Source organism: Elephantulus edwardii, unplaced genomic scaffold (assembly GCF_000299155.1).
Source record: "Elephantulus edwardii isolate Elephantulus edwardi_28Jun2011 unplaced genomic scaffold, EleEdw1.0 scaffold00022, whole genome shotgun sequence".
NCBI lineage: Eukaryota > Metazoa > Chordata > Mammalia > Macroscelidea > Macroscelididae > Elephantulus > Elephantulus edwardii.
Window position 1 is genome coordinate 11,512,538 of NW_006399772.1, and position 13,342 is coordinate 11,525,879.

Below are 13,342 nucleotides of genomic sequence, written 5' to 3' on the forward strand. Positions count from 1 at the left end.
TGGACACATTTCACAGTAAGGCAGCTCTGCTTCTTCTTGGCACGTCCACCAGCTCCATTCCTATGCTCCCCAGTCAATGCTTTCGATTCCACAATTCTCCCATCACTCACTTAATTATCTTAACCAAGGAGATAATCTAAACTTTAATTTCTTTCCATGCCATTTTAGTCATGATCCTTTTTTTAAAAAGAGGAAATATTATCAAGTTCTAATCCATTATGTTCACATCCAAAATAATAATAAATTCAATATTATCTAAATTTAATTTGGTGACTCTGTTCAATTTATAGATGACGTCTTTCCTTAACTCAAAATTATATTTTCACCATTTGTTCAGATGTAGACTGACAGCTCTCATTAGACTGACAGCTCTCAGAGCTAGTCAAGGTAACTTACTTTCTATGGGGACTCCGTTTGTTAACCAGCTAATTCTGGGCTTGGGGTTGCCATTTGCTCGGCAGATCAGGCTTCCATCCTCTCCTGGGGACAACACAAGATTTCTGGGTGCCATGATCCAGTACGGAGCCGCTGTATGGAGAAAACAACAAAACAGCAGTCAGAATCAAGCCTGTATGCATTTTAGCAGGAGTCTACACTGGACTTCTTTAATAATACTATATTTTGCCAAACATTTACTTAATCTCATTTTTTAATTTAATCTCATTTTTATAGAGTGAATGGGCTTTTAAGCGATACTTCAAACACCACTTGAGATTTTAAATTGAATGTTAAAAGAGACTCACTAATATGTCTTGTGTTCTTCCTAGATTCTTTTGATACAAATGTCATCAACTAATTTTAGTTGAAATTATACATCAAAGAGGTGGCAACTTTATCAAAGGTGTAGAGCAATTCACAATTACAGGCAGACTTCAGAGATATTTGGTTCCAGATCACAATAATAAAGCAAATATTGGAATAGAGGGAGCCCCATAAATTGTTGGGTTCCCGTGCATATGAAAGTTTTGTTTACACTGCATTGCAGTCTGGTAGGTGTGAAGCGGTACTCTGAGAAATTGTGACATATCAGGAGAATCACCAAAGTGCGACACAGAGAAATGAGGTGAGCACAATATGCTGTTGGAAAAATGGTGTCCAGAGACTTGCTCACGGCACAAATGCCACAAACTTCCAACTGGTGAAAAGAGCAGTATTTGCAAAGCACAATAAAATGCAGTATGCATGCGTGACATCAACAACCACTGTCTTTGAAAGCAACCCTCCATCACCAGGTCTCTGAAGTGATAAATCTTTATGGAAGGAGACTGTTCAACTTTCTCCGGAGGAGCAGCTGGTGGATTTGAACTTCTGATCTTTTGGATACCAGTCTGACACCTTTTGCCATACACTACCAGGGCCCCTTCTATCTCTGTAGGTGGAGCTGAGAAATATGAATTTTAAAGTCTGAGCCAATTAAAACAATCTACATTTAAAAAGCTAAGAAGAAGGTATCAGATCTTCCCATAGACCTCCAACGCTGATGTGTTACAAATCATGGTATCTGACTCATAATGATCGTAAAGGATATAGAATCGCCCCATAGTGTTGCCCAGGCTGTATTCTTTAGTGAATCAAACTGTATCTCAGGGAGTGATTGGTAGGTTGGTTGGCAGCCAAATGCTTAATCAGGTTGCAACCAGATCCCTTCCCTATATAGTACAGTTATCAAAATAAGAAATTAAAACAACTTGCCTCCGGAAACTCTATGAACTTTGGTAAATGTCGATAGTTATAGAAAGGCTTCATTCAGGCCACTTAATCACAGTAGGGTCGTCGTGCTTGACAACTGCTAATTTATCTCTCTCTTTCCCCCACCTCCATCTTTCTCTCTCTCTCATTGCTATTGAGTCAGAACTGAATCACATATGACTTTCCAGTGGATTTTCCTGGAATCTGCCCATTCTTCTCACAAGAAACTGCTGGTTGGATTTGAACCACTAGAGAGGCTGGGCTGTAAGTAGCAAGGCGAAGGGATTTAAGGGACCATGATGTTGATACACACTTTTATTGATTACTGAAGAACAAAATCAAAGGTGCATTTAACTAAAGCTACACAATCTTTGATGAAAGCAAAAGAAATGAATTTCACACAATGATACCTTTAACAGTAACAGAAATGGTATGGTGGATGACTCCGAATGGATTTTTAGCTATACACTGGTATTTTCCGGAGTCGGCTTCTGAAACATGAAGGATCTGCAGTGTTTTCCTAAAGTTCTTATAAAATGTCCGGTTGGCAGGTAGTGTTCCATCCTCTTTTATCCAGTGAATAATGGGAGTTGGCCTGATAGGATAAACAAATAAGGAGGTTACAAAGAGGAAAAAGAAGTTAACCTGTGACTGCCTTGAGGTGTGACATTTCATGCAAGTTTATACCAAATTATATGTATAGAGATACTGTATATTGAACTTATTGTATAGAGATAAAGAAAAATACATAGATATTAAAGACTGTAGCCTTCAGTGTGGATTTCATCTCAACAGAAAGAGAACAAAAATCTTCACAACTGGACCGATACGCAATATGACGAGAAAAGGAGCAAAGTGTGAAGTTTTCAAAAGCTTCCCTTCCCTTGGAGTCACAGTCAGCACTCACAGAAGCAGTAGCCAAGATATAAAACCTGGTACAAACTCCTTCTTTAAAGTGCGATGGGGCCACTTTAAAAACTAAGGTGCACCTGCCTTAAGCCAGGGAGTTTTCAGTCCCCTCCATGTATGTGAAAGCTGGACAATGAAAGGGGAAGAACTGATGCCTCTGAATTACAGTGGTGGTGAAAAATGCTGACTGTGCCACGGGCTGTCAAAAGGACAACTTGACCTGTCTTGGAAGAAGCAGAAGAGCATTCTGGCTAGAACGCCCCTTAGAAGTGAGTGAGGATGAGGAGATTTCATCTCACATACTTTGGGCAGGTTATCAGGAGAGACTAGGCTCTAGAGAAAGAAGTCATGCTTGGTAAAATGGACTGTCAGTGAAAAAGAGAAAGGGAATCTTGGAAAGACAGTAGCTGTAACAATGGCCCAAGAGCAGCAGGGAGAATGAGGTTGACACAGGCCAGGCAGGGTTCACTCTGTGACACACAGGAGTGCTACGTGTAGGAGCCAATACAACACCTGATAACAACAACTCTTTAAGTTATTGCTTTCATGCAATTAAGACTAATTTTAATTTTAGACTTTGACTTCAATCATGCAATGAGAATTCTAGGATGAGTTGCTTTACTGAAGAGATCTTCTCCCAAGACCTGATCAATGAGAGATTCTTGAAGTTAAGTGGAGATACTGTATATTAATCAAAATAATTATCATGAAATAAGTGATACTAATACATAATTTTCCATAAGCTAAGTTAAAAATATACAGAGAAAAAAGTGACATGTGAATCTGTGTCCTTGCATCTTGACCTGCATTTTCACTTCAAAGAGAAGAATGCTTCCATTTTACTACGTAGCCATATGATTATTTGAATTAGAAACATAGGTATGTCTTGGATAGGGTGAAACCAAGCTCTCTTTGGAGGCAAGGATAATGAAGCTCCATTGTAGCCTGCAGGGATCAGTTCTTGAAGAAGGACATCATGCTTGGAAGAGTAGAGGGACAGCTCAGGAGACGAAGATCCCAGATGAGATGGGTTGACATGATAACTGAGGTGATGGGATTAGGTTTGTTGGACTCAGTGAGACTGGCTCAAGATATGGCAGGGTTGTACACAGCGTTGCTATGAGTTTCAGATGACTCGATGGCACATAACAACAACAATAACAATTAAAGGAATAGTGATTCTCTTCTTAATGTCATTTTTGTTGTTGTTAGGTATCATTGAGTCATAATACGGCCCATTATTATTAGTATATTTTAATTATTAATTGTTAAAGAGTAGATAAAACATGTGTATATACTATTTCTACCTACTATATCTTACTAGGTTCATTATTTTTTATGAAATAAGAACATGGATGAAATTGCTAACAAGAATATAGGCTTGGAGGTAGACGACCTGTTTCAAAGACCAAGCCCTGCCTGGCCTTGGGTACTGAACCTCTTCAGGTCTCAATGAGACAAGCGTGCTCGACTGGATCTGCTGTATTTACAATGTTTTCATGATAGTAAAATGGGAACACAATCAACACAAACACTTTCTAACACTCGGCTGTATGCGACACGCTCAGAGTATGTCGAGAAGATAAAGGCAAAAAGATATTTCCTAGACCTGCAGGGAGATGACAATCACTGTCATTAGAAATGCAAGTAGAAGTGTTTCTATAAGCATTTTTCATTCATTTAGTGGAATGAAAATAATTGAATGATTAAATTGTAGCTGTTGTTGGCTAAAATTAAAACATGCTGTAAATATAAGAAAAAAATGAATGAATTAAAAAACCCAAAGACACTGTACACACATGGAATCTGACATGTTCCTTTACTTAGAGCCTTGCGGACACAAAACATTGAGTTGTTAACCTGAAGTTGGGCAGTTCAAATCCACCAACTGCTCCATGGAGAAGGGTCTCCTCTTGTAAAGATTTATTGCCTCAGAAACTCAATGGAGGGTTGTGTGAGTTGCAACAGACTCTGTGACAGTGCATTAGGTTAGACTAATCTGCATCTGATGCTCCGAGCATGGAGGTGGGGAGGGGCATGAGGATGGAAACTTGAACTTCATAGTTTGCACGTTACAAAGCTATGAATTAATTCTCTTTGATGTCTGTGATATTGAGCAGTTGTTAGGCTTTTGAAATAATGTGATTTTGTGTTTGTTGGTTTGTTATGATAAAGTTGTCAGTTCTATAACTTTTCATCTAAGGAGTTAGTTACATTTTTAAATATTAACTGAGCTCTGGTGGTCTGCTGGGTAGGGAATTGTGTTGCCAGCCCAAAGATAATGCACTAGCTGCTCTGAGAAGGATGGGCAATCTTCTCCCATGTGATTTACAGCTGTGAGTTGGTTCTGACTTGATGATGTTGAGCTGAACTGGATTTTAGTTATGGCTGATTTTTGGTTTGTTTTTCTTTACAAATGAACAAATGAAATATCTTATTTGTGGAGTTTGGAGTCACGGATGTATGAGAATGAGTATTGTCTGGGATCAAACTGTGTCCTTCTAGTGCAAATACTGAGGTACTAATCCCTTGGATCTGTGAATACAACTGTTTTTGGATATAGGATCTTTTAAGATGGGGTAGAATTGTGCTAGGGAAGAGTTTTGAACATACAATGGACTGCCAAGAAAATAAATCAATCTCTCTTGGAGGGGGTGAAACCAGTTTTTCCTTGTTGTTATGTTGTTATGTGCCATCGAGTTGCTTGTAACTCATAGCGACCTTATGTACAACAGCCCTAAAGCCTGCTCTATCCTGCACCAATCACACTGCCTCTGACACACCCATCCCGATTACCCTAGTAAGTGAATCAATCCACCTCATAGAGGGCCTTCCCCTCCTGTGCCATCCCTCCACCCTCCCAAGCATGATGTCCCTCTCCAAGGACCAGTCCCTCCTTACAATATGTCCAAAGCCCCAGAATCCTTGCCTCCAAGGAGCAGCCTGGTTTAACCCTCTCCAGGATGAATCTGTTTTCTTGGCAGTCCATGGTAAATTCAGTACTCTTCTCCAGCACCACAGCTCAACGGCATCAATTCTCCTTCTATCCTCCCTAGTCATTGTCCAACTCTCTGATGTATAACAAGTGATTGCAAAGACCATAGCCTGTATCAATCAGAGAGAGAGTTTCTCCTTGGTGGCTAGGATTTTGAAGCTCTATCTCACATATTTTGGGTTTTGGGAATGTGACCAGGAGAGACTGGTCCTTGGAGAAGGATATCATGCTCGCTGGGAAGGGTGGACAGAGAGCACAGAAGAGGAAGACCCTGGGGGAGATGGATTGATAGAGTAACTGGGGCGATGGGAATTGGTGTGTTGGAATTAGTAAGACTGGCTCAGGACAGGGCAGGGATCAGAGCTGCTGTACATAGCGTCGCTATGGTTTACAGGAAACTCGAGGGTACATAACAGGATGGATCATAATTGCGTTCAAGTGGTAATTCATAAAAGAGAAGAGCAGATCCAGGGGTTGACCAAGCATGAAGGTGCCTCTACAGGCCAAGGATGGTACTAAGGACTGTCCACAGCCACCTGGCGTTAGGAGAGAGGTATGGGATAGCTACTCTCCCAGAGGTCTTAGAAAGAACTAAAATAGCTACTACCTTGATTTGGACTTGCAGCTTCTAAAACGGAGACAATAAATTTCAATTGTTTAAAGCCCCCCCATCTTGTATTTTGTTATGGTGGCCCTAGGAAACTGAGGTTGGTGCCTCTGCTCCAAAAAAGTTGGAGATCAACAGATTAGACCACTTAACATAGCAAGGAAGAAATCTAGAAGTTGGTTTTCTGTCTTTTAAATCATATTGTTAAAGACAGAAAATCAAACCAATCTTTAATAAGGGGGCTGCTGGTTTTCAGAGACCTGAGGAAGTGAGTAGAGTGTACTATCCTTTCCTGGCCAGTAGAGGTCCCCACGTGCCTCCTGAAGTCGAGTTACTCTTGGAGACATCTGTTCTGGTCAAGACCCATAAGAACTGTGAGCCACCGGGAGGAATGTATTCCAGCCTGGGATGACAGCAGGCTTCTGAGAGTCAGCAGTTCAGGAGAAGTGCCCATTCCAACACGCCTGCTCTGGGCCTGGTGTAAGAGGAGGGACTCTGTGGATGTTTGCCACTGATGTGCATCTAATGCAACAACTTAATTGCACAGCAATTCCTCTATCTTGAACTGCGTGTGGCCCCTCTATAACTCATGTAAAAGGCATATCAGTTTTTATAAACACTGATGAGATACTTCAAAAAATATAGGGTTAGTCTTACAAATTGTCAATAGAAAGTAGAAGAGAGAACATTGTGTCAGATTCAAGTTGAGGCTGGAGGAGTCATTATGAGCATCTACTGTCTGCTAACGGGCTCTGAGAAACCTATCATCAAGAGCTCAGTTGCCCCACTGACAGCCAGCAAACCCTCGGAACCCTGAATCCCTAGCTGAGCCTCCAGCAGGTGCAGGTGCAGAGATGAGCAGGACCCCGCTTGCTTCCAAGCTGCCCTGCAGATCTGTAGATAAAGGATCAGTAATCACTAGCTACTGTTTTAAGGCCACTACATTGTGATGAGGCTTACTGTACAATGAATGAGAATTATACAGCAATCATAAGGTAATTACTGATACTTATTTCAATATTAATACTATTGAATTAATAAAACATAATAGTAAATGAGATTCCTACGACTTATGTTGAGTAGAACTGTAACCATTTTCTCGATGCCTCTGGAAGTGGTATAAAGCAAGTCTTTACGGTATTATTGTCTCTCAAGAAATGTCCTTTAATTTTATACAAAACGTAAACCAGGACACAAAATGCTAACTCACAATCCTTGTGCGATGCACTCCAGTGAAAGGACATTTCCTCTTAATTCTTCTTTGTTGCTCGCATTACCCTCTGGAGTTAAAAATGTTGGTGGTCTCTCTTTATTGGATTTAGCTGCAAAGAAAATCAATCTGCATTAGAAGTTGTGAATTCCTAGCTCTGAGTATTTCTAAAACCACAGCTCCCTGTCAAAATAGCTGTCTAAAATGATAAGCCCTTTTCAAAACCATTTAACACTGGGTGTGGAATTTGTTAAACTACACATACATAGACTCTATCTTTAAAATACCTATCATTCACTGAGTTAATGAGAAATAGAAGCACTCATAATGGCTATATAATCACTAATAATTAGGACTTGATTTTCTTTTGTAGATTTCCTTCAATTGGGTGAGATTTTATATGAATTCTCTATGGGTTCGAATGTTTTAAAAATGTAGACAGAGAGAGGAAAATCTCTTATCTAACCACTCATCCCATAAGATTATGTCTCAGAGCAAAATAAAAATCACTGCCTATTATCTGGGAGATGTGTGTCTTTTAGCAAAGGCATGATTATGGGTAGCGTACTTTGGATTGCACTAGGGACAATGGCAGTGCCAATATTGCCAGATTAATCACTGTGAGACCATTACTTACTTAAATAAAGGTTATGCTGCACATTTGTTTTTCTGACTATGGTTTGCCAGAATAATTTTGCCATTCCTGCATATCAGATATGAGAATGTGTTCTTTATGTGGGAGCATTATTTATAGGAAAAATATGACTCTGGGGATGGAATATCCAACATACCAAAACTGATAACTATAATCTTTTATGGACAACAAGCAAACAAGAGTTACCAAGATCTGGCAAATTATGCATCTTAGATAATGGTTGGAGTTACAGCTCTATTTAAATTTGTTTTCTCAATTAAAAAATAAAGAGGTCTCCAAGATATGACAATGCTATTTTGGAAGTCAGTGATGTTAGGAGATTTATACAAGCTACATGCTCTTTATGGAGTGGTTTCATTTTGTGGCTTTATCTCCTGAAAGGCTCTTCATAAATAATTGAAGTAAAAAAGTATATCAAATTAAGGTTTTAATTTTTTAAGTTTTCAAAACACTTTAATGTACCATCTCTGTTGGATGCACACAGATGCTGGATGAAAAAGTGATCTATGAATAATGTCATTCCCAGGGGAAAAGCCAGCAAAGCAAAACCAAAAACCACCCTCAGACCTGACTGCCAGAGAAGGTTACTTCAGAGACATGAGCGAGTCCCCAAGACAGCAGAGATTTAGGTAAACTTGGCAGCTCTGAAACCACTTTGGGAATTGTTTAAAGAATCATATTTTTCAGAAATGTATGAAAAGAAAACTAAAACAAAGGCAGGAGGTATGGCGTGCCTGTCCTTATCATGGAAAGGTACTTGAATGTGTTTTCCTTTGAATTTTAAGGGTGAGAAATTAATATGGCAGATATTCTACTCTATCTTATAGATAATGAAAAAGACTCAATATCTAGAATCTGCAGTTTTCACTGACAGAAAACATTTTACAGCCATTTTCCCTTCAAGTAATCAAACTACTTTCTATTTAAATGTGTGAAAAGAAACTATATGCATATAATTTTTTAAAAAGGTTATTTCAAGTTGATAACTTGATTCTAAACAAAAATAAGGGAAATTATTGCTACTTATACTGATAAATTCCCATGAAAATGGATAGGAAATGTGATGATTTAGTATGAAAATTCACTTAATGTTAATTATTAAAACTCACTAAACAGTTAATAAGTTAGCAATTTATCAGGTTAATATATTTTGCTAATTTTTATTTAGATCACAAGAAAATGTTTATGGACAGGACAAAAAAAATGAAAAATATATTTCTAAACATACATGGAAGTTTTTTGTTTCTTTTCAAATCACATGAAATGGTTCTTCACATGACAAGAGTTAAAAAGAATTTTCATTCTGGCACAAACATCATGGAAATGTTTTAGCAACATAAATTTGAAAGTTTATAACTTTAATTTCATAAAACATACATTTATGCTAGTGAGACTAAACATGTAATTAGAAGTTTCTTAAAGAAATATGGTTAACAGCCATGGAGGTGAAGTTAGTGAACTAAATTCTACGATGAAGGAGAGAGTATCAGTTACAATCACTATAACTCACCACCATAAAACTCAGTGTCACTCAAATTAGCAGCTATAGTGTCATTCAATTCATCCACTGAAATAAACAGAATATTATGAAGAATGCACAATAGAAGGGGTAAAGGTCAGAAAACTATTGGGCAACAAAAGCAAATGAATACAGCTATGCTGACTATGCGTCAGTCCTACTAAATAAAAACAGTGCTTTATATTGTATATAACTAACTCGTTAATTCATCAGTAATATGTGACACATAATTTATGCAGTAAGGCTTGCCAAATAGAAGGCATCATGTGACATAAAGCAAATGCAAATGCTCAGATTACAGAACATATTCTAAAGGTTAATACAGAAACAATATTGGCAATTAAAGATGAATATATCTTAGCAAAAAAAAAAGTAGAATATAGTACGGATGATCCATCTGCTCTTTCTAAGACAGTCACCAATGTTTTACTGATTATTCTCAAACACTTCCGGGTCCGTGAACCCACTTACTAAAAAAACTGTAGTATTCAGTATTTATTAATAGTTAATATATTTTACTCAGATTTAGAAACACCTTTGAGGAGAAAGATTCAGGAAGCTGACTTCTTACCTGAAATCACCCTCACAGAAATAGGCTGCTTCTGCTGGATGGTTTGAGTGTGATTAAACCTGGCATAACAGATATAGTCTTCACGTGTGTCCTCTGGCAGGACATTGGAAAAATAAAGGTCTCCATTTAGACCTTGGGAGACTCTCTCACTTTGTGGAAGTCTTTGAAAGGCTGGAAGAAGGCAAAGGGATATACAAATTATTTAATCACAAAGCAGCCCCTTTACAGGATCCATCTGCAATGAACGAGTGAGATAAATATGTTTGTTATGTTCTGTAGAGTCAACTACGACTCATAGTAACCCTATTCACAGTAGCTCTGCATCTTGTTCTATTCCTGAGCCAATTCCACCATCTCTGACACACCTACCCTCATTACCCCAGTTACTGGGTCAATCCATCTCATTTGGGGTCTTCCTTTCCTGTACTGTCCCTCTACCCTTCCAAGCATGATTTCCTTTTCCAAGGGTTGGTCTTTCCTGACAACATGCCCAAAATGTGAAACAAAGCCTCAAAATTCTAGCTTGCCAAATATCTTTTTCACTTACAGTTCTCTGAATATCTTTTGAATATTCCTCCTCCCCCTCCCCACCTTTGAATAAAAGAAAATACACTTCATTTATCCAATCTCAATTTCTCTGGGTACAGGCAGAAGTGAGATTAAGTAACAAACATAAATTAAATATATGTTTCTTTCTGAGTTTCTATAAAATGTCACCTTGCAATAGGATGCTGGGTGGACCTGAATTTTTCTTATGTTCTAGTTTTTTTGTAACTTTCCTTGAAAGTTCCAGATGTTTTACCAACAGCTTAAAAATAGAGGTAAACAACTTAATCATGTGGAAAACAATAGTTACATATTCAGATGATTAGAAACTTGAGTAGCCTATGTTCCCTCCCTCCCCCCCCCCAAACCCCGGCCTCATTTAGAATTATTCAAAGCCCTTTCTATTGAGCCCCTGCCATCTTTCTGTAGTACTGTGGTGGTGGTGGTGTTGGTATGCCAGTAAGTCATGATCTACCCTTAGCTGATTCCCCAGTAGGTTTTCAGAGGCAGTAAATTGCACAAGAAAAGATGCCCATCCTTCTCCCATGGAGAAGCTGGTTGAGTCGAGTCACGGTCCTTTGGGATTGCAATGCAGCTTCTTATACTAGGGCCATCTTGGCTCCTGTGTATGGCGAAAACAGTCAAAGGGAAAACGAAAAAAACAAAAAAAGACATGCTGCAATGGGAAAAATCATCTCCAAAAAACCTCTCCAAAGTACTAAAGAGCAACGATGTCAGTTTAAACACAAAGTGATCCAAGCCATGAATGATATTTTCGGTTGTTGTCCAGGCATCCAAAAGTTGGATAATGAGTAAGACAGGAGAAGAATCAATGCCTTAGAGCTGTGATGTAAGAGAAGAGAACAGAATATCCAGATTGTCAGATGGACAAACAAGTCTGTCTTGGAGGAATTAAGACCAGAATGATCCTTAGAAGAAAGTAGGTGGTTTGTCATCTCACATACTCTGGGCATGTTGTCAGGAGGTCCAGTCCTTGGAAAAAGACACGCAGGAAAAGGTAGAGGGAAAAAGAAAGAAAGGAAGATGGACTGAAAGTCTCCAAGATGGACTGATGGATTGCCAGTCACTGGAGCCATGGGCTTGAACATGAGAGATCATGAGAATGTCAGAGAACAGGGCAAGGTTCAGATACGTTGTTCACAGGGTCACGATGAGTCAGCACTGATGATGGCACCTAACAAAACAACCAAACAAACCACCAAACATCACTGCTTCCTGGCCTCACTGTTCTCCTGGCTCCTCTGACATGTGAGGATGCATCAGGCTCAGGACTTGTTCCTACAGAACTATCCCACGCAGATACTTAAGGCTCCTGACTGTCTTGCCCATTCTTTCAGGTTTCCAAAGGACATAAGGCAAGAAGTCTTCTCTGGCTATCTTTCTTTTTTTTTTTTTTTAACCTATCAGCATAACTCATCTTCTTATGCTGCCTTGTTTCCCGTCATGATATTTATTGACAACTGCCACAGATGTGTTAGATGCATTTACGGTCTGTACCCACTCACACCTGTATTGCCCAGAGTGTAAACTCAGGGAGAGCTGGGGCTCAGTTTAGTTTCTTTAAAGCAGGAAGTGTCGATGTTGTTGTTAGGTTGCTGTTGAGTTGACTCCTCTCACAACTCATTCTGTAAACAACAGAAACCTTGTCCCACCCTGCACCTGCACCACCCTAATGATTTCTGTCACATTCAAGCCCATGGTCACAGTCACTGTGTCAATCTATCTTGTTGACGGGCTCACTGAACACAAGGTAGGTAGGTGCTCAATAACATTTATTGGGTGAGGGAATGAAATGACATGGTATTTGTTTCAATGGGGATCTATCTTCCTGAACATCTTTACAACATTCTATGAATCATAAAAGGAAGTAATTTATAATAAGTCAAGATCATAAGACTCTATAAGACTGTTTAGATTTTTAAAAAAACTTACAATTATCCATCCAGAATATTATAGGTGGTGGTAATCCAACTGGGGGCCTGCAGGGAAGAACCAAAGGCTGACCATTTTGAAGTGTCATTGGTTCAAGTTTTTCCTTGGTCCACAATGGTGATCCTACAAAATGCAACATTAACTACTAAGTTCTCACTGTTGTTGTTATTGTAAAATAAAAAAAGGATACATATTATAAAATATTCTAAATTTTTGAAGAAATAGTGACTCAAAACATATCTACATTAAAATATCAATTTTTAAACTCATGGTTAGCAATTAAAGTAAAAAAATTATCATTTGTTGTCACTAGAAGCATAAATTCTAATCTCAAGAAATTCATACTATATAAATTCTTAAAATGGTACATAATTTCTCTACAAGTATTTTCTTTCAAATGAACGGAAATTCAAAGTCCCTGTAAATTTTCACTGAAATTAATAAAAAATTTAAAAAAAGGAAAAAAACCCAAGCATTTTCTTTCCTTACCAAACAGTAAATACCTAAATGTCAAAAGATCATTTGTTAAAATTATGCACATACATTTAAATATTATACATATTATATAGATCTACCTATTTATGTGATAAGAGTTAAGATGAATAGATACAATATATTGAAAAGATGATAAAAGAATACTTCAAAATTGGGGAGCTCTGGTGGCCTAGTGGCAAGGAGCTGCAACTAC

The 13,342-nt window shown here is 38.4% G+C and overlaps 1 protein-coding gene across 3 annotated transcripts in view; it reads right to left on the bottom strand.

Annotated features, from left to right (window-relative positions):
- NRCAM (neuronal cell adhesion molecule) overlaps nucleotides 1-13,342 on the bottom strand; it is a 103,333-nt gene that overhangs the window by 75,153 nt on the left and 14,838 nt on the right. For all 3 annotated transcript variants that reach the window (XM_006882638.1, XM_006882637.1, XM_006882639.1), the window contains exons 5-10: nucleotides 12,655-12,777; nucleotides 10,156-10,326; nucleotides 9,576-9,632; nucleotides 7,411-7,522; nucleotides 2,100-2,284; nucleotides 397-528 (exon numbers count right to left, since the gene is read on the bottom strand). In XM_006882638.1, coding sequence (XP_006882700.1) covers nucleotides 397-528; nucleotides 2,100-2,284; nucleotides 7,411-7,522; nucleotides 9,576-9,632; nucleotides 10,156-10,326; nucleotides 12,655-12,777 — 780 coding nt within the window. The remainder of the gene's footprint in view (nucleotides 1-396; nucleotides 529-2,099; nucleotides 2,285-7,410; nucleotides 7,523-9,575; nucleotides 9,633-10,155; nucleotides 10,327-12,654; nucleotides 12,778-13,342) is intronic.